Source organism: Monodelphis domestica, chromosome 5, assembly GCF_027887165.1.
Source record: "Monodelphis domestica isolate mMonDom1 chromosome 5, mMonDom1.pri, whole genome shotgun sequence".
In the NCBI taxonomy this organism is placed as follows: Eukaryota; Metazoa; Chordata; class Mammalia; order Didelphimorphia; family Didelphidae; genus Monodelphis; species Monodelphis domestica.
The window spans coordinates 152,008,228-152,030,754 of NC_077231.1; the positions used below are offsets into that span (position 1 = coordinate 152,008,228).

The window sequence follows — 22,527 nt, forward strand, 5'->3', positions numbered from 1 at the left end:
ATTTAAGCCAAGAATTCTTTATCTTTATTGTGTTTTGGATTCCTCTGGCAGTTTGGTGAAGCCTATGATCAGGCAGGTTGGTGGCAATAAAGTGTGTTGGTCCTTGATCCAGAAAGACTTGAGTTCATGTCTAGCTTTAGTCACTCTAGGCAAGTCACTTAACTTTTTTGATTCTATTTCCTATCTGTAAGTGGGTGTAATTATAGGGCTTACCTTGAAGGATTTTGTTATAATCAAATGAATTCAGTATTTGTACAAGAACTTAGCAAGTGCCTGACATCATGAGTTGGTTGGTTGTTGTCCTTTGAATTCAAAGAGGACCAAAATGACATTACTGTGTTGGGGTCAATATATAATGTGTCTGGCTGATCAGACCAATGTGAATTTAGAAGGTTCTACTGCAGTGGGGCACAAATAGTCCATATGAACATTTGGGATGGAGATGTCTCCAGATTTGTGGATCTCATGTTCTTCTGAGCTACTGCAATTCTGCTTTGCTCATAGAGCACAGCTCTACATAGTAGGCACTATATAAAGGCTCATTACATTCCCTTCCCCTTTCTTTACCTCCATACCTTCTCAAAAGAATTTTTGAATGCATGAAACAAAGCACACAGGATTATAGAGGAAAGCAATAAAATATAGTTCTTAGGACATTTTAAAAAGTTATGATTATATTTCTAGGTTAGGAGACCCTGCTCTAGACTAATCTATTCATTTTACAAATGAATAGATTGAGACCCAGAAGAGTACACTCATATATATGTCTAAGGACATATACCTATTAATTAATGTATAATATAAATAATAATTTGATTTGTGCTCTATTTTTCATGAAGGTGTAGATACTGCATTTTCCCCCTTAGGGCTGCATCTCATAATACTTCCATTATATGGGGGCCCTCTTGTCTCTGTCACCTGCCATATCTGCATTTGCTTTTTACTGACAGTAATAAGACAATATCTATAGCTGGTATGGTGTTGATGGGTCTACACTCTGCAATTAGTCACTTTCTTTCTCAGACTGAATGTGGCAAACAGCTGGGAGTAGACAGCCTCAGTTGTTGCTTTACAGATTCTGACAAGCAAAGCAACTTCCTGTAGCAGCAGGTGGTATGATCTGTCCAATAAAAGAAAATAAAAAAGTACCCTCTTAGGCTAAAAGAGGATAAACTTGACGACTTGCATAGAACATCATCACTAAGGAAGGCGAATCATTTGAATATAATGTTTTGTGGTTCTTCTGTCTAGAATGGATGGTTGCTTTCTTTTGTGTTAAATAAGTCCCCTCTCTGTCAAAGCATGTTACACCATAAGGGACTGAATAGGTACTACCCCAATTAAAAGTAGTATTCCATAGTCACCAGCACCAGCAATTGAACACAAAGATCTAAAGCCTGCTGTGTCTTCAGTATGGTTTTGAATTCCCTTTAAAACCATTTCCCTCTTTTGCTTTGTTGATTTGGAACCTGTACTTTGATAATAATCTGACAGCATTTCAAGTAGTTATGTTTTTGGTTAGCATAGGATGACTCTATATTTGAATAAATCAAGGTAAAGCAGTGGCTGAATTCTTATTTTTTTTAAAGGTATGTTAACCTCATGTGCTTTACACTGATGCTGGGATGTTTCAGGCAATTGATAGTCTAAACAACTGCAGCCTTGTCCTATCTAGCTTATGCATTAGTTATTCTAAGCAGTTATAGGTGTTTACCTGAAAAGGTAGGAAAGATCCCATCAGTCATGCTTATTTTGTCTTTCAGGATAACTGTGAGGCTGTTCCTCATGGTGAGAATGCTAATGACATCTGGTTTATACATCCCAGACATCAAATGTTATGCCATCACCAAAAAGGAAATGCAAAAATAATTCCAGGATTTCCATGCTGTAATAAGAGACAATGGAAGTATTATTTTATACTTCTTTGTTTTAGAAATAATGAGTCACTCATTTTTTAGAGTCTATATAGCATCATTTTTCTCATCAGCAAATAATTTCATGCCTCATGATTGGGTATTATACTATGTCCTATGAAGCTTTGCTTAAATTTTGGTATGAACCTGTAATGTTGTTGGTATAGGGAATTCTTGGGGAGGAAACTCTACCAACAGAAAGCAGCACTGTTTTGCTAACTAGAGTTGAAGTGATCAGATGCAGGACCTGAAACTATATCTTTTTGTTTCTTTACCTATCACACTTTCATGACCAGGAAATTTTAATCTTATTTGGGGTAATAGAATAAGGATAATGGCACTAAAAGGCAATGACTATTAGATATCTTAGAATTGTCTATTTCAGAGTTTCAGGTGACCATAGGGGTTATCTAGTCCAACCCACACCTAAACAAGAACCTGTCCTATGATGACTTATCCAATAAATTGTCATTTCTCACATCAAGTCTTCAAGCAGACATTACATTTGTATCAGCTAGTAAACATTATTATATAGCTTTATGTGGTTGTGAAACACCATCTAATCATTCTTCAAATTTCATTGTTAGATATTATTGCAATATAAATAGCAACATCTTCCCCAACTTGTTGATTCTGTTTTAGTTTTAGGAGCAGTAGCCCTGAGATTGCATCTTTTGGGGTATATTCTTGAGGCCTCATAGACCATAAAGAACACCACGTTTCTGATCATGGATAGTCTATTTTATGTGTTTCAAAATGGGCTATTCACTGCATAATAATCTCTGTTTGGTTTATACCAAACTCTTCAATATACTTCCAAGGGAGTAAGAAAAGTACAGATCTGTTCAGGTTATGGAGTGGAAGCCATATTCAATTTCTGACCAGTAATACATGAGAATGGAGTCTATTTTTTTTTACAGTTTTCAATTTTTCACATGATCATATCCTAGTTTACAAAGCAGACAAATTACAGTTACTAGTAAACAGGTGTGGAACCAAAAAGCCTTCAACAAAATTGAAATTTATTGTCAAAAGGCTACTGTGGAAATCACTGCAGTCAGTATGCAACCACAAGAACTGAAAATGTAAAAAACAAAAAACCCACTAAGGACTGAAGGGAATTCTGTAAACACTGGATCATATATAACACATGGAATAAAAAGTATAAGGCACTGTTTGTTGTGATGAAATTGTCACAGGATGCAGGATATAAAATAAGCTATGTACCTGTAAGCTATGTTGTCAAAGACTTCTCTGAATCCAACTCCAAGGACCCTGTTTCATAGAGGAAAAGAAAAGAACAGGAAAAATGTTTATAGTACAAACAGCTTTGCCCTTTAAAATAATACTGACCCAAATTACAGTAAACCATTTTGTTGTTGTTCACTTGTTTGAAATTATGTCCAGTTCTTCATGACTCAATTTGGGGTTTTCTTGGCAAAGATATTGAAGTGGTTTGCCATTTCCTTCTCCAGCTTATTTTGGATATGAGGCACTGAGGCATCCGGGTTAAACAACTTGTCCGTGGTCACACAGCTAATAAGTGCCTGAGACTGGATCTGAACTCATTGACTTTATCTAGCCATGGCTCTATTTGCTCTGCCACCTAGTTGCCATTTTGAGCAAATATTAAATATTAATTAAAATAAAATAAATGGCATTTTTTCACTTTTAGATTTATGGGCTAGACTCTCAAGTACCAATTTCTCAGGAAAACTTCCTTTATCATGGTAAATTACCTGTTCTGCTTCCCCTTATATGTTACAAATATTACGCTGCATAAGTGGAAGTGAAATAAGCATTTATTTATCCAATGCTCAATTGAACCTTTGCTCTTGACACAGTGAATGGAGTTATAACCTTCAATAATCTTGATGGTTCTTGCCCCATTCAGGCTATCCTTAGAAATATCAGAGTTTAACTCATATTATTTAATTTCCTTGCAAGAAATTGAGATAACAAATCATTAGATATAGGACTGGTTTAATTAGTAGTTGTCTTTAAATAAAGGAAGATCTCCTCCCCTTTACAGAAGGCAACAAACCTCCCTCCCATCTCTTTGAAGCTCTATAGCCCTGATGGTGAACCTATGACAGACATGTGTCAGCACTGACGCATAGCCATTTTTGATGACACACGGCTGCATGTGGGCTCAGTGCTTCGAGGCCCGGGAGCTTCCATGTGCCCACAGCTGTGGCCATGGCCATGCCCCAGCCTGGCCCAGAAAGGGTGGGGGGCTGCTCCACGCCCTGGCCATGGGGGCGGAGGGGCAAGAGGCGGGCAGTGCATAAGCCAGGCGGCTGGGGCGTGTGGTGTGGAAGGAGCACCTGCAGGCAGTTAATATCATAACCAACAAAAGAAACAGGTTGACAGATGAAGTTAGTAGTGCTTGCTTGGGCTTGAAGTATACAAAATACCGACCTTAGCCAATGAAATTCAGCAACAAAAAAGTCACTAATAGGCAGGTGTGTTAAAGAATTCCCCTCCCCCTCGTTTATCTTAGTTCATGGCACCCCACACAAGTTAAATAATATCAAGACCAACAAAAGAAACCGACTGACAGATGAACAAAGAAGTTACTAAGCAGGTAAGTTAAATAATTAGATTTTGGTTTATTAAATACAGTTAAATATTACAATGATACATTTTTGTTATTTAAAGTATAAATATTGTGAAATTGTGGTTTTTTTTTTCTCGAAGTGATACACCACCCGAGTTATGCTCTGTTTTTTGGTGAATTTTGACACACCAAGATTAAAAGTTTGCTCATCACTGCTCTATAGATACATGACTCATTATGCCAGCAAAGGGGCAGGTTGAGATTGCTCCTCTATGTACATGGTTCTCTGCTCTATTGATTGTCTTCTTCTTAGGGACCATTCAAATGATTCAGTCTGCTGAGCTCTCTCTAGGTCCTTGTACTTACTGTATTTCTTCTGTATATATATTATTCACTTGCCCTTTGTCTTCTTCCTACAAAAGAATTCCTGATCTTATTGGGAAGGCTTCAAGTTTATCTCTGTTAGAGACAATGCTTTCTCTTGGTTTTCCATAGATACTACTTATCATTTTAATAAAGGTTCTATTGATTCACATGCTTTCTAGTGTTTTTAATAGGAATGGGTCTTGTATTTTGTCAAAGATTTTTCCTGAGTCTATTGATATAAATATGATTATTGCTGTTATTTTTATTGTTGTGGTCAATTATGCTTGTAGTTTTCCTAATATGGAACCAGCTTTATATTTCTGGTATAAATTCCACGTGATCATAGTATATGATCTTGGTGACATATAACAGTACTCTCCTTTCTAATATTATATTTAAAGTTTTTGCATTGATATTCATTAAGGAAAATGGTCTATAATTTTCTTTTTCTGTTTTTATTCTCCCAGGTTTAGGTATCAAAATCATATTTGTGTCATAACAGGAATTTGATAGGATTCCTTCTTTACCTATTTTTTTCAAATAGTTTATACAATGTTGAGATTAGTTGTTCCTTAAATGTTTGTCAATTCACCTGATCCTTAGGACTTTTTTTAGGGAGTTCCTTTATGGCTTGTTCATTTTCTTTCTCTAAAAGAGGGATATTTTACTAGTCTAATTCCTCTTCAGTTAATCTCAGTAGTTAATATTTTTGTAAATATTACTCATTTCACATAGACAATTAATTTTACTGGCATATAATTGGGCAAAATAACCCCTAATAATTGCTTTAATTTTATCTTCATTGGTGGTGCAGTCACCATTTTTAATACTAGTAATTTGGATTTCTCTTTCTTTTAAAAAATTAACTAATGGTTAATCTCCTTTATTAATTTTTTTTTTAAAATAAAACCAGCTTCTTGTTTTTTAAATTAGTTTAATGGGATTTTTTACATTTGATTTTTTTTGTTAATCCCTCCCTTGATTTTTTTTAAAACCCTTACCTTCTGTCTTGGAGTCAATACTGTGTATTGGCTCCAAGGCAGAAGAGTGGTAAGGGCTAGGCAATGGGGGTCAAGTGACTTGCCCAGGGTCACACAGCTGGGAAGTGTCTGAGGCCAGATTTGAACCTAGGACGTCCCGTCTCTGGGGCTGGTTCTCAATCCACTGAGCTACCCAGCTGCCCCCTCCCTCCCTTGATTTTTAAGGATTTCCATTTTGGCATTTAATTGGGGATTTATAATTTGTATTTCTAGTCTTTATGCTCATGTGTCCAATTTATTGTTTTGCTCTTTCTCTCTTTTATTGTTTTATTCATTAAGAGATATGGAATTTCCCCTAAATATTGTTTTAACTACATTCTGAAAATTTTGGAAAGTTATTATTTCCTTGTTGTCATTCTCTTTAATAAAATTAATGATTTTTGTATGATTTGTCCTTTTAACCACTCATTTCTTAGAACTAGATTATTTAGTTTCCAATGAGCTTTTTTAATCTCTACTTTCTTGACCTTTTATTAAATGTATTTTAAAAATTGCATTATAGTCCCAAAAGGATGAATTTAATATTTCTTCTATTCTGCATTTGATTGTGAGTTTTTTCTGCCCTAATACATGGCTATTTTTTGTGAAGATGTCATTTATATCTGGGAAAAAGGAATATTCTTTTCTGTTCTCTTAAGAGGTCTATTAAATCTAACTTTTTCTAACATTCTATTCATTTCTCTGCTTTTAAATTTATTTTATGGTTAGATTTATCTACATTTGATGGGAGAAGGTTGAAATCTAACACTAGTGACACTGCTATAATTTTTTAAATTTTGAGTGCTTTGCCATTTGATGCAAAATTTTCAGTTTATTTAAAAATATAATATTTTATTTCTTCTTCCCAATTTCTTCCCAATTACATGTATAAGCAAATTTTAAAATTCTTTTTGTCGTGGTCTTCTGGTAGTCCAATTATTCTTAAATTGTCTCTTCTTGAACGATTTTCTAAATTGTCTGTTTTGTGAATGAGATACTTCACATTTTCCTCAATTTTTTCATTTTTTTTGTTTGTTTTATAGTGTCCTGCTGCCTTGTGAGGTCACTTGATTCTAGTTGTTTTACTCTGGTTCTTAAAGATTGGATTTCATCTCTGGCTTTTTGGTCGTCTTTTTCCTTCTGGTCTGATTTTCTTTGAAGATCGTCTTTCATCCTCTTTGCCTTGTCTTTCATCTCTTTTGCCTCATCTTTCATCTCCTTTGCCTCATTTTCCAGCTGGATGATTTTGGCTTTCAGGACACTATTTTCTTGTTTTAGTTCAAGTGCCTCTGTTTCCAGATGACTTATCTTAATTTTTAAGTTCTTTTCCCAATTGTCTTCAGCCTCTCTTAGTTGTGTTTTGAGTTCTTCCACAGCCTGTATCCAATTCGCTGGGATTTCTGGTTTATCATTTGCTGATCTCCCCCTCTGTTCCATTTGGTGAGTAGAAGCTGTCTATTGTAGTTTCTTTCTTTTGTTTCTGTTGTTTTTTCAAATTCACCCCTTTACTCCCTGTATTTGTCTGTGCTCTTGTTCCTCTCATTTTTTTTGTTTTTTGGGGACTTCTATCGGTCTCCCCTCTTGGAGCTTTAACAGAAGATCTCTTGGTGTAATCTCTGGGGGAGGGTTGTTGGCTGTTTGAGCTTTCCTGTCCTCTGGAGGCTTTTGATTGGCTTGAAGTCCAGCAGTCAATGAGGATGGATGGGGAGCCTGGGCTTCCCTGCGTTCTAGAGACTTTTGATGGGATTGAGTTCAGCTTAGTTGGGCTGGGTTTACTCTGAGTTTTAAACTTCCTGGACGGCTGGAGCAAATATGGAGGATCTCCAAAGCTCTGGCCAGGCTGCCAGGTCTATGCTCCTTCTAGGCTGCCATCTTGACTCCACCTCTAGGTTTCTGTTTTTTCAGAAGACCCTGCTCTCTAAGGGGGGAGTGGTTATGGCTTGCCTGGGCTCTGAGGGCTCCTGATGGGATTAGGTTCAGCTGGTTTGGGCCGAATGAGCCCTGAAGCAAAAAACCTCCTCCTCCACAATCTGTGTTGAATGCCTGGAGACTGGCCTGGGTTGTTTTCAAGGTAAGCCCTTCACCGGCACTGAGGTTTTTGTTCTTTCAGAAGCTCTGAGGGCTCCTGATGGGATTAGGTTCAGGTGGTGTGGGCCGAATGATCCAGAGCCAAAAAAAGGAAGAAAAAAAAACCAACCTCCTCCTTCACAGTCTGTGTTGAATGCCCAGAGACTGGCCCGGGTTACTTTCAAGGTGAGCTCTTTGGAGCAACCCCTTTGCCAGCCCTGAGTTTTCTGCCCTTTCAGTAGCTCTGAGGGCTCCTGATGGGATTGGGTTCAGCTGTTGCCCTAAAGCTGGGACCTCCCTTGAGACTCAGATGGTAGGACCCAGCTGGGGGCTACAGGCTTCCCCCTTCTCTCTATGTTTCCCTGCCGTCCGTGTTGGGCGCTCCAGAGACTGGCTCAGGTTGCTTTCAAGGTGAGTCCTCAGAGCCCTGAGGTTCCCGCTGCTGCCATGGGCTCAGTACTCTGGGTTGGGAGGGGGATGGGTCCTGGGACCTTCCTTCTGCCTACCCCTTAGATCCGAGTGATCTAGGGTTCTGGCTTTTGGGGTGCGGTACCTTTTGATCCAAGTCCAGGAGGAGGGTTCCCCAGGTCTATCCTGTTGTTCAGCTTGAATTTCGGTGTCCTAGGAGCACTCTGTTTGCGATCGCTAAGGAAGGGTTTCCTAGGTCTGAACTTTCGCTGCTTCTACACCACCATCTTGACTGGAAGTCCAAAGGGGAAATTTTAAAATTCTTAATAATTTTGAGGGACAGAGCCAAGATGGCGTAGGTGGTACACAGACCTACCTGATCTCTACTAAATTTGTCTCCAAACAACTAAAATACCTCAAAATGAATTCTGGAGTAACATAACCCACAAAAAAGATGAAATAATTTTTCAGCTCAAAACAACTTAGGACAACACAAAAGGCCCATTGTAAAGGGATGAAGTATAGTGGAAAATAGGCTCCACTGCAGCAACAGGCATAAGAAAGGTTGAATTGGCAGCAAAGGCTTCTAGAACTCTCAGCCACAGAGTGTAAGGGGAGCCAGACAATTGCTATGAAGAAGATTACAGATTACTTTGCTGTTCTTGGGTGCAAGACTCTTGTCACACTGCCCATGTGCAGACCGCTGGTCTCAGGGTAAGAAAGAACACGGACACACAGTGCTTGTGTCCACAAGCCAAGATTAAAATCTGGTTGCAGGTCCATGGCAGAAAATAGTTGTTGTGGTTACTCACAGATCACAGCAACGGCTAGGAAAATACTAAACCCACCTCTCTTTACATCCTACCACCTTGGAAGGACAAGCTTATAGATCCTCAGACCTAGTTCTAAGGGCAGCTGCACAAAGAACCTGAAGCTTAGAATGCTTCACCACAGTTACAGAGCTCAACTTTAATAGGTTATTAAGTTAAAAGAAAAGGAAAACATTGGAAAATGAGCAAACAACAACAAAAAGAAACTCAATGTAGAAGGATATTTTGTTGGCAGGGAGGAGACAACACAAACTTGAAGAAAACAAAGGCAATATTGCTGCATCCAAAGCTTCCAATAAAAATATGAATTGTTTTCAATATCTCCCCACAACTAAATAGAGAAGTCCAGAGAAGATTTTAAAATCAGAGAGGTAGAAAAATTGCAAAAAGAAATGAGAGTAGTTCTGGAAAACCATGAAAAATAATCAATAACATGGTAAAGCAGGAACAAAAATACTGAAGAAAATAATACCTTACAAAGAAATAGGCAAATTGGTAAAAGAGTGCAAAATCCACTGAAAAGAGGAATTTCTTTAAAAAGTAGAATTGGCCACTTGGAAAAAGATACACAAAAATGCATTGAAAAGAACTTTTTTTTTTAACCTTTACCTTCCATCTTGGAGTCAATACTGTGTATTGGCTCCAAGGCAGAAGAGTGGTAAGGGCTAGGCAATGGGGATTAAGTGTCTTGCCCAGAGTCATACAGCTGGGAAGTGGCTGAGGTCAGATTTGAACCTAGGACCTCCCGTCTCTAGGTCTGGCTCTCAATCCACTGAGTTACCCAGTTGCCCCCTGAAAAGAACTCTTTAAAAGGCAGAATTGGCTCTATGGAAAAAGAAGCACAAAAATTCACCAAGGAAAAGAACTCTTTATTAAGTAGAATTGGTCAAATGGAAAGGAGGTACAAAAGCTCATTCAAGAAAATCTTGTCTTAAAAATTAAAATTGGGCAAGTAGAACTAATGACTCCATGCAACATCAATAAATGATTAAACAAAGTCAAAAGAATGAAAAAAATAGAAGAAAATGTGAAATATCTCATTGAAAAAACAATTGACTTAGAAAATAATATAGCCATCTTCAAAAAAAAGAGCTTAGATATCATCTTTATTTTTATTTTTATTTTTTTATAGAAACCCTTATGTTTTGTCTTGGAATAATACTGTTTATTACAGAGAAAGATACACTGTGGTACAATTAAATGCAATGGACTTCTTTACTAGCAGCAGTGCAATGATCCAGGACAATTCTGAGAGAATTATGAGAAAACACATTCAGAGGAAGAACTATGGAAGTAGAAATAGAGAAGAAAAACAACTGCTTGATCACATGGGTCAATGGGGATATGATTGGGGATATAGACTCTAACTGATCACTCCAGTGTAAATATTAATAATATGGAAACAGGTCTTGATCAATGACACATGTAAAACCCAGGGGAATTGTGTGTCAGCTATGGGAGAGGGGGAAGGGGAGGGAAAGAACATGAATCTTGTAACCAAGGAAAAATATTCTAAATTTATTAATTAAATAAAATTTTCCAAAAAAAAAAACTATCAAGAAAAAGTGCCCTGATATTCTAGAACTGGAGGACAAAATAGACATTGGAAGAATCTGCCAATTAACTCTTGAAAGTGATCTCCAAAAGATAACTTCCAGGAATATTATAACCAAATTTTAGAACTGCCAGGCCAAGAAGAAAATATTGCAAGCAGCCAAAAAGAAGAAATTCCTATATCATGGAGCCACAGCCTGGATAACACAAGATTTACTAACTTCTGGTGCACTAAAGATGTGCAGGTCCTGGAATCTGATATTTTAGAGGGCAAAGGAGAAAGGACTTAATCACTTACCCAATAAAACTAAAAAATGGATATTCAATGAACTAGAAGACTTTCAAAGATTCCCGATGAAAAGACTGGATCTAAATGGAAAAATTGACCCTCAAATGTAAGACTCAAAAGAGGCATAAAAAGGAAAGAGAGAAATCATAAGGGATTCAATGTTTACATATCTACACGAAAGAAAATTCTTGTAATTCCTAAGAACTTCATAACTTTTAGTGTTGTTAGAAGCAGTATACATATAGAAAGAGCAAGGGTGTGAGTTGAATATGAAGGGATGGTATCTAAAAAAAATAAAACTAAGGCATGAGAAAGAGAAATTCATTGGGAAGAAGAGTTAAGAGAAAACTAGAATGGGCTAAACTATTTCACATAAAAGAGCTCTTACAGTAGAAGGGAAGGTGGGGAGAGGAGCAAGTGAACCTTACTCTCACCAGAATTGTCTCAATGATGGAAGAATATACACAGTCAATTCGATACAGAAATCTATCTTAACTTACAGGAAAGTAGGAGGGAAAGGGAATTAGAGAAGGGTGATGGGGCTGATAAAAAAGAGGGCAAATTGGGGAATGTGGTGGTCAGAAACTAAGTGGGAAATAGGATAGAGAGTAATATACAGTAAACATAATGGCTCATTTTTTATAAGTTTCTCTAATAAAGGCCTCGTTTTTAAAAATACATAGAGAAATGAGTTGAATATAGTTGAACAAGTCACTGTCCGGTTGATAAATGGTGAAAAAAAGATATGAACTGGCAGTTTTCAGACAAAGTAATTAAAGCTCACTATAGCCATACAAAAGATGATCTAAATCACTCTTACTTAGAGAAGTGCCAATTAAAACAACTCTGAAGTACCACTTCACATCTATCATATTGGCTATTATGACAGAAAAGGAAAATGACAAAACCTAAAGGGGATGGGGGGAAATTAAGATATTAACATAGTTTTGGGAACTGATAACCTTTCTGGAGAGCAATTTGGAGGTATGCTCAAATGGCTAGAAAACAATACCCTTTGACCTAGCAATACCATTACTAAGTTAAATCCCAAAGAGATAAAAAAAAACATAAAAAGAGGAAGGATCTATATTTACAAAAATATTTAAAGCAGCTTTTTTGTGGGGTTAAAGAACTGGAAAATGAGGGGATATCCATAAATTGGGGAATGGGTGAGTAAATTGTAGTAAATGTAATGAATTGTAATTACTATTGTGGTGTAAGAAATGATAAGTAGGAGACCAGAAAAATCTCAAAAGACTTACATAAATTGAAGTAGAGTGAAGTAAGAACTAGGAGAACAACATACATAGTGACAGGAATAATGTATGATGAAAAATTGTGCATAACTTATCTATTCTCAGTAATACAATGATCCATACAAGGGATCATAATAAAAAGGGATCCAATACAAGGGATCATAATAAAAAACGCCATCTTCTTCAGAATAATGGAGTCTGAATCCAAACTTTCTTAAATTTTTTGGTTCCAATTTCCCTCCACAAAAGGATTAATATGGAAACATGTTTTATACAACTGCACATGAAAAATCTATTCCAGATTGCTTACTTTCTTAGAGGTGGGGTGGGAGGAGGGAGAAAATATAAGACTCAAAATTCCTTTATAAACATTGTATGTTTTTACATGTAATTGGCAAAAAATAAAAGAAAATTTAAAAATAAAAAAATTGAGTTTCAAATTCTCCATCCTCCCACCCCCACAGATGGTAGGCAATCTGATATAGATTTTACATGTACAATCATGTAAAACATTAAAATATACTATACTTTGTTGTCTGGGTTCAGACTCCATAAATTCTTTCTTTGGAGGCAGATAGCATTTTCCATCATGAGCTATTTGAGATTATTTTGAATTGTATTTCTAAAAATAGTTGTCATTCACAGTTGTTTGTAATACAATATTACTGTTACTCTGAACAATGTTCTGATTCTGCTTATTTTACTCTGCATCAGTTCATGTAAGTCTTTCCAGGTTCTTTTCTGAAATCACCTTGGTCATCATTTTTGATAGGTGGTATTTCAGAGTTGTTTTAATCTGCACTTCTCTAATCAATAATTGTTTAGAGCATTTATTCATTTTGATTACTTTGAGAATTGCCTCTCCATATCCTTTTTACTATTTATTGTTGGAGAATGACTTATTTTCCCATACATTTAATTAATTTCTCTATGTTTTTGAGGAATGGGGCCTTTATTAGAGAATCTTGCTGTGTATTTTTCTTCACAGCTATGATTATGATTTATTTCTCACTTTCCTATTTTTCCTCATGTTTATCCTACTTTATTTCTTTCCTTTCATTCTGCCCATTCTCAAAAACTGTTTTGTTTCTGACCACTACTTCCCCAGTTTTTATTTCCTTCTATAACATTCCTCTCTCCATTCTCTTCCTCTCCTATTTTTCTGTAGGGTAAAATAGATTTCTATACCTAAATGTGTGTGTATGTGTTATTCTCCCTTCAAGCCACTTCTGATGAGAGTAAGGTTCAAGCCCTTCCCCACCCCAACTGCCTCATCTTCTTTTCCACAATAAAAGTTCTTTTGTGCCTCTTTTATGAGAGGATAATTTGCCCCATTCCACCTTTCCCTTCTCCCTTTTCCCAATGTGTTCCTCTTTCTCACCCCTTAATTTAATTTTTTTAGGTATCTTCCCATCATATTCAGCTCAAATTCATGCCCCTTATATATACTCCTAAGTGCCCCAAAGATGATAAAGTTCTTAGGAATTGCAAGAATCATTTTCCCATGTAGGTATGCAAACAGTTTAACCTTATTGAATCCCGTATGATTTCTCTTTACTTTTTCCTTTTTTTATTCTGTTCTTGAATCTTGTATTTGATAGTCAGATTTTTCTATTAGCTCTCATGTTTTTATCAGGAATGTTTGAAAGCCCTTTATTTCACTGAATATCTATTTTTCCCTCTGAAGGATTACACTCACTTTTGCTGGGTAGGTAGGTGATTCTTTTTTTTTTTTTTAAACCCTTACCTTCCATCTTGGAATCAATACTGCTACTCCCTAGGTAGGTGATTCTTGATTGTAATTTTAGTTCTTTTAACACTCCAGAATATCACATTTCAGGATGTTTGATCTTTAATGTAGAAGTTGCTAAATCTTATATTATCTTGATTCTTACTGCATGATACTTGAATTGTTTCTTTTTTTGGTGGATTGCAATATTTTCTCTTTGACCTTCTCTCTTTGTCTCTGTTTCTCCCCTCGCCCTACCTCACCCCCAACCCTCCACTAAGGTCCATTTTGCTTCTGACCCCTGCTTCTTTAATATGCCTTCCTTTAAGTACCCCTTCCCTTTTTCTTATCCCTTTCCCCCTAATACTTCCCTAATGGGCAAGATAGATTTCTACTAATAATGGAGTGTATGTGTGTTCAGGTATCCTTTCTACATCACAACTTTTTTCCATCATGGTTTTGATATATTGTAGGTTAGAATTAGAAATTGAATGGGAATTATTGGGAAGTTTTGCAGAAGCTGCAGTTGACATATGGTGGTCAGCAAACAACATAGAAATAGTTTAGAAATTATAAGGCCTATGACCAAATACTTTACCCAAATTTTACAATAAACTATTAAAAACACCTCATAAAAGAAAAAAAGAACAAATTCAGATTTTTACTCTATTATGAAGGGGAAAGCCAAATTTTTATAGGAAGATTTTCTAAATTATGGGGCAGCATGCCTCTAATCCCCACAATGTGAAAGTGACACCTGTGTGTATATTTCATTTTTTGAACCAATTTAAATGTCTGTGAGGTTTAAACATTGTCTTTCCCTCCCACAATTCACTCTCCATTGTAAACATTCTTCCTTGTACAACTCTTCTATGTGAAGTAATTTTCCTCATTCTTCTTTTCTCTTCCCCCTTTTTCTCACTTACCCATTTAAACAATTTTTATCCCAATGTAGTAAATGCACTTATATGCTCTCTTTCTGCCTTAACAATGATAAAATTCTTACAAGATATATGTATCGACTTCCCATATAGAAAGCTATGCAGTTTAGTTTTGAGACTCTTATAGTATCTATTTCATGCTTATTTTTTATTCTTTTTTTGTCTCATATTTGAAAGTCAAATTTTTCTCTTCAGTTCTGACCTTTTCATTAGGAATGCTTGAAAGTCTCCTATTTCATTAAATATTTATTTTTCCTCATGAAGTATCATACTTGATTTTTCTGGACAAATTATATTCTTGGTTGTAATCCCAACTTTTTTTGCCTTCTGGAGCATCATTTTTCAAGCCCTTTACTCCTTTAAATAGTAGTTGCTAAATCTATTGTAATCCTGACTGTGGCTCCATGGTATTTGAATGTTTTCTTTCTGGCTATTTTTAATCCTTGACCTGGAAGCTCTAGAATTTGGCTATAATATTCCTGGAAGTTTTCATTTTTGGATCTTTTCCAGGAGGGGATCAGTGGATTTCTGTTTTTCCTTCTAGCTTGAAGATGTTGGGGCAATTTTCCTTGATAATATTTGGAGATATGTATATCTCAAATTCTTAAAATATGATCCCTGAGATGTCTTAAAGATAAGGCTTTCTTTGATTATGACTTTTAGGTTATCTGATATTTCTTAAATTAATTTCTTGATCTGTTTTCCAGATCAGTAGTTTTTCTGATGAGATATTTCACATTATTTTTCTATATTCCCATCCCTTTGAACTTCTTATTATTTATTAATTTCTCATAAATCATTAGCTTCTATTAGCCCAATTTTAATTTTCAGGAAGCTATTTTCTTCAGTGAGCTTTTGTACTTTTCCCATTTGGACTAATCTATTTTTTAAGAAATGATTTTTATTAAAGAATTTTTTTTACCTCTTTTTCCATTTGGTTAACTCTGTTTATTAAGGTGCCATTTTTTCAGTAATTTTTTATGCCTCTTTTTTATCAAATAATTAATTGTCTTTTAATAATTTTCATCCTTTCCTTTAATTTCTCCATTTCTTTTAATTTCTTTGCTTAATTTTCCCTCTACACTGTTGTTTGATTTTGAAAATACATTTTTAGCTCTTCCAAGAATTCTTGTTGTGCTTGTGTCAAGTTCATATTTTTCTTTGAGGCTCTGCATGTAGCTATTTTAAAAAATAAATCCTTACCTTCTGTCTTGGAATCAATACTGTGACTTGGTTCCAAGGCAGAAGAGTGGTAAGGGCTAGGCAATGGGGGTCAAGTGACTTGCCCAGGGTCACACAGCTGGGAAGTGTCTGAGGACAGATTTGAACCTAGGATCTCTAGGCCTGGCTTTCAATCCTCTGAGCTACCCAGGTGCCCCCTGCATGTAGCTATTTTGACCTCATTGTCTTCTGAGTTTGTGTCTTGATCTTCACTGTCACCATAGTCACTTTTTAAGATCAAGTTTTTTTTTGTTATTTGTTAATTTTCCACCCTATTTCTTGATTTGGAACTTTATATTAATGTTGGGTTCTTTTCTTGGCATTATGGTGAAGGAGGAGTGGACTTGTCTGAAGATTCAGGATTTTTCACAATTCTGTTTTCAGATTTTGTTTGGGGATTTTGAAATTTTGTAATGTTTTCAATGTATGGGGTGATTTGGGGAGACGGATGGTCAGTACTCTTTTGATTTGCACTCTGCTTTTTACCCAGGAAAGGTCCATGATCCCTTGGGATTGAAATTGATACTTTTCCTCAGGGGTAATCTCCCTTGGGACCAGAAATGATACTGTTCCTCAGTTTCTATAGGGTCCTTGATCTGTTGGGCCAGAAGTGATATTGCCCCTTAGTGTTTCCAATCCCTCTTGACTAAAGGTCTTCTCTGCCCTTGAATTATGATCCAGAATTGAGTACAGGTGATAGCATTGTAGAACAGTTATTCCTCAGGGCTCCTGTTCCCTCTTGACTGAAAGTGCTCTTCTCTGCCTTTCAACTATGACCAAGAAGAATGGGCAATGGAGTTCCCAAACAGTACCTGCTCCTGTGTCCAGTAGTAGCAGAGGGATATTCTGTAATCTCTTCTTGACTAGTTGCCAGGTCCTCTTACTATTTCTGGCAAAGCTGTTGCTTCTTCTGCCACTATAATTTAATCTCACCACTGTTGTTTCATCCTTGTGGGATCTGGGCTAGCCTCTTCCCCCATGTCACAGATACCTCTTTCTGAGCTTCTATGTTTTTTTTTTTTTTTGGACTGGAAGAATGTCTCCCTCTTTCTATTGGCTCTGCCACTCCAGAATTTGTTTCATGGCATTATTTTAAAGTTATTTGGAGGGGAATGTTAGAAGAGCTTGGCTGAATGCATCTCTACTTCACCCTCTTGGCTCTACTCCAGAAGTTCCAACTGCAGTAACTTCAACTTGGCCCTTACTAGGTATTATTATATAGGGGTTTTTGTGTATGTGGTGGTGGTGGTGGTGGGAAAGATATAAAGGTTAAACAGATAGGTGGTATCTAGTTATGGTCTTACTGGAGTAGTGGATAATTCTACCATAACTGCTGCTTCCACATTGGGAATAAGGAGAAGGTGGGTTTCTAGGGAAAAAAACAACAACATGATGATAAGAACTTGAGCAGTGGCAAGATAGTCAAAGGATTGGTTATGATATATTAGAGTATAGGCCACCAGAGACAGGGTTATAATGATATTCTTTCCCTAATGGATGTTGGTACCCTGTGGGAAAGACATTTGCTTTGTGTAATTCATTGCTCTGCTTAAACCTCAGTTTTCCCCATCTATTATTTGTGGATAGAATAATACTTTCTAATTGCCAAACTCCATGGTCACAAATGAGTTGAATAGTAGTATATAAAGAACTTTGGAGTCAAGAAGACCTCTGTTCAACTTCTGCTCCCAATATTTATTAGAGCATGGCACTGGGCAAGTTATTTGATCTTAGTCGCTCAGGCTACTCTTCAAAATGATAAAGTCTGTAGACCTTGCCAGTCTGAATTGATGGAGGGTCTAGAGAGGATAATCCACTAATGGTTAGAGTTGCTCAGGGAATTCCAGAAAGAGGAGTTCCTTATAATAATGAAATGACATTTTGTTCTCTTTCTCCTTAAACAAGTAAAAACCTGATTAATAATCATGAAGGGAAAAAGTCCTATTTTCTTTAAGTATAATGTATTATCTTCATATACTGCTATTTAAAGTAAAACTAAAAAATTCTACAGTACTGATCTTCCTCTAGTTTTCTGGGGCTATGATATTTTTTAAACCTTTACTTACTGTCTTAGACTTGATATTAAATATTGACTCCAACGCAAAAGAGTAGGCAGTTGAGGTTAAGTAACTTGCTCAAGGTCAAACAGCTAGGAAGTGTCTGATATCAAATTTGAACCCAGGACCTCCTATCTCCAGACCTAAATCTCTGTCCATTGAGCCTCCTTAGCTGCCTCTCAACAAGCATTTATTAAGTACCTACTACATGCCAGGAACTTTGCTGATTATTGGATACTGTCAATAATTATGAAGAATAGAAGGTAGAGAAAGACTTCTGGGAAGTGATAGTAAGTAAAATCAGCCACCAAAAAATGTACACATTGGCTGCTACTGCATAAAGAAAGAAACATATGGAGTTGAAAAGTAAAAGAATAAATACCTTATTTATTTATTTTAAAATTCTACTTTATTAAAATTGAATACTTTTAAAACTTGTTAATTTTATTATTTTGTTTTCATTTTATTGATGTTATAAAATTGATAATGATGGTAAATTAGTAGCAGCAGCAGCACCATCTCTGATGAATATAGTGCTTTTTTGACAATGAATGATGTGAATTATTGTTCTGATTACTTAATGCAAAATTTGCTTTTCTTTGATTTATGGTTAAACATCCTCTGCTTTTCTATGGGGGGAAGCATTCTGTAGTTAGGGCCTAATCTGTTCTTCTCTTTGGGGTGTTTTTTCTTCCCTTCTTTCTTTCTTTTTTTTTTGAAGATAGCTTAGGGACTTAATATATTCATATTTTAAAGAGTATTTCAATTGGACAGACTTGCCCTCCTCAGATCCGAGGGTGAATAATACCACAGCCTAACAGATCTTTCCACACCAACATCTCAATAAGTTTTTATTGAATGAATGAATAATAACGCTGAACCAAAACTAAATAGTTTAGTAAAAAGGCTGGCTATTTTTCATGGTGTATATGTTGATTTCCTCTAGAAACAAATCTTAAAACAATTATAAAGCTTGGTCTTAGTGCTAGTAAGGTGGGGAAAATAGGCAGGTTGGATTTTTCTCAGTTATATAGTAGAGTATGAATAATTGAGTAATTATGTTCATGGTTTTTCCAGTAGAACTCTTGGTTAACAGTACAGTATTTTAAATGGTAGCCTACTGTTGCTGTCTTTGTGCCTGATTACCCTTATGACTAATTGATTGTAAATGATTCTTTTTCAGCCTTCTCCTGTGCTTCTGGTGAATACCTAGAAATGAAGAATCAGGTTTGCAGTAAGTGTGAGGAAGGCACCTATTCCTTGGGCAGTGGTATCAAGTTTGATGAATGGGATGAGTTACCAGCAGGATTTTCCAATGTCGCAACATTCATGGACACAGAAACGGGTCCTACTGAGAATAAACCAGATAGCTGTGACAAGTAAGAAACTTAAAGCAGCCAGTTAATATTGATGACGTGATAACAGAGAAAAATATACTTGATAATCTTTTGAACATTATAACTTTTTATGGTGTTGATTGATGATGGGCATTTAAGGTCTATCAGAGGAATTTTATTCTAAGAACTTTGAGAAATAGATACTGCACATGTAAAGAAATAGGACAGGACTGATAGATTTGGGTGCTTCACATTTGAGGTAATTCTTCTCAAATTCCCCAATGTATCATAAGCATACGTAGAATCACAAATGTTATAATGATTGAAATTCTCAAGAGGCAGTTTTTCTTAATTTTAAATTATTAATTAATTGGCTGGTCAAGACATCCCAAGCTAGTCAGTTACCTCTCTCCACAATCTGGGAAGGTGAAAAAAGAGCTTCCCCTCCCTGGCAGAGGCTTATATACCACTTGTGAACTCTTTCAGTTCCTCCCATTAACATCCTCAATACATCTCTGATTGGTAAATAACCACCGAGAAGGTGGACTGGGAGACCTCAACTCCTACTTCATTACAAGAGGAGAGGAAAATCTTAACACAGTCAGCCTCTTTGAATCCTATAGGGCTGCTAGAGTTTATTGACTTCCCTTAATCAGGGTTCACCATGGCTGCTTAGCCTGGTCTTAATTCTTTTATCTTTGACAAAGACAAAAGATCAGGACCTGTTTTCATAGCCTGAGGGGAAACTAGAAGTCTGGAGTTTTGTACCAAGTTTCAGTCTAACCTGGGGGAGGAGAGCTAAAGGGAAAATTATTTCAAATAATATCACAATTCAGTACTAATTTTTCACAGTGTAAATTAGCTGGAAAGGACCTTAAAGGCCATTTGTTTCAACAACCTCATTTATCAATGAAGAAACTGAAATTCAGGGAGTTTCACAGATTCATAGATGTAGAGTTATTAGGAGGGACCTTTCAAGAAGCCATTTAGTATAAAAGCCTTATTTTTCAGATGAGAAAAGAGAAATCCAGGGATATTAAATGAGAGTCAGAGCCAATTTTGAAGTTGGAAATCATGTTTCAGTTTAGCATTCCAGTACTCTTCCTTAGACCATCTTGAAAGGCCTATTCAAATTCCAGAAAGTGAATTTTTGACTTATGTATATATACATATACACATGATACATACACACACATAATAGTTTGGCCAATTTTTTGTGTGCATGGAAAGAATCGTCACAAGATATAATATAAATAAAATTTAAAAATTGTAGTTAGCCTTTAAAATTTATGTACTTAAAGGGAAAATGGTATTTCTTAATAAAAATCCTCAAGAAAAATTATTGCTTTTCTGAAATCTTTTTTAAAACACTGATTTTAGACCTATTTTCTTGAAAGGAAGAATAGCTAACCTTTAGATATTTCCTCATTTCAGATTAAAAAAAAAACTAAGATAGACACATCATCATTGGACTTTCTATCCATATTTCAAATTTCTTAAGTGAGCCATTGACTCTAGTAGGGATGGTAAACAATGCTTAGTCTTTTAAAAGAAAGTCCTTTTCTTGTCTTTTGGCCATATGTAGCTTTGATATATAAATGCAGTAGTTAACTCAAATCTGGCATCTCCATATTCAAAGTCCAGAGATTAAATGTCATTTTGGGAAGGGGTTATTCTTTGGGGGTCTTTGCCCCAATTCCAACCTTCAGGTGCTCTTTCCCTTTTAAGCTTCTAGGATTCTCTGAGAGACCGTGAAGTTCTTGAAATGCTTTTGGCTTGATACCTATTCTGATATATTTTCTCCCATATCTATCACAGATATAGTTAGTATCTCCATTATAGTCATCTGTACTCCATCAGTGTCCTAGCATCATCTCACTTATTAAAATCAATTCAATTTTACAAAGGGACAATTGTTGAGAGAATAGAGAGAAATACCAAGTATTTCTCTGAACTGGGGGCATTCTCTTTTCTATTAAATCTAGGTTCCTGGTCCCTTCATTCTCATAAAGTTGAAAACTAGTTCATTTTGTCTCATTTTCTTAACTAAAGGCAGGAAAGAATAGACATGATATATACACAGGAGTAGGGTGGGTCATCTGAATGTGGCATCATGTAGGCTTGGGTGGGAGAGACCTTGAGCTTGGGGCTGGTTTTGTCTGTCTCCTCAGCCAGATGCTTACAACACTCTTTGACTCTATTTGAATGTAACCAGAAGGAAAGAAAGAGAAACATCTTTCTTTTGTTACTTAATGCCTTCTGATAGTCCACCAAATTCTGGCTTAACAACCAATCAAAAGTCCGATTGTTTACCACATCCCAGATAGACCAGAAAAAGTCCTAACATCCCTGCTCATAATCTAAATTGGATAGTTTATTCATTATGTGTACTTCACCAAATATCCTTATGCTCCTAGGACTGATCCTTCACTGTCCAATCTCTTCTTTCCTCTCCCCTCTTATAAGTGGACACTTAGCACTCTTCTTTATAGGATCGTCTTGTTCATTTTAATCATGTCAGACTCCTTGTCCATTTGGGGTTTTCTTGGCAAAGATACTAGAACAGGTTGCCATTTCATTCTCCGGTTAATTTTACAGATGGGAAAATTGAGGCAAACAGGGTTAAATGATTTTTCTAGGGTCATATAACTCCTAAGTGTCTGAGACCTGGTTTGAATTTAGGATTAGGAGTCATCCTGATTTCAGGCTTGGTGCTCTGTCCACTGTGCCACTGACCTACCCAGAAGAATCTCAATGATCAGAAAAATTCACAGTTAATCTTTACCTAGATGGAGACTCTTTAGCAAGGATCTTAAAAGAAGGTGCTTGCTTGCATATTTGATTTATAGTGAGTGTTCCTGGGATCAAACCCTACCTCTGCTACTTACCAAACTTTTGAAGCTTTAGGCATACTATTTAAACTTTTAGTCTCAGCTTCTTCTTTTGTAAAATGAGATGAACAAGATGATGTCTAAGATTC

At 36.2% G+C, this 22,527-nt stretch overlaps 1 protein-coding gene across 2 annotated transcripts in view; it reads left to right on the forward strand.

Moving 5' to 3' along the window:
* ELAPOR2 (endosome-lysosome associated apoptosis and autophagy regulator family member 2) overlaps positions 1 to 22,527 on the forward strand; it is a 209,993-nt gene that overhangs the window by 96,813 nt on the left and 90,653 nt on the right. For both annotated transcript variants that reach the window (XM_001369205.5, XM_056799462.1), the window contains exon 3: positions 19,394 to 19,589. In XM_001369205.5, coding sequence (XP_001369242.2) covers positions 19,394 to 19,589 — 196 coding nt within the window. The remainder of the gene's footprint in view (positions 1 to 19,393; positions 19,590 to 22,527) is intronic.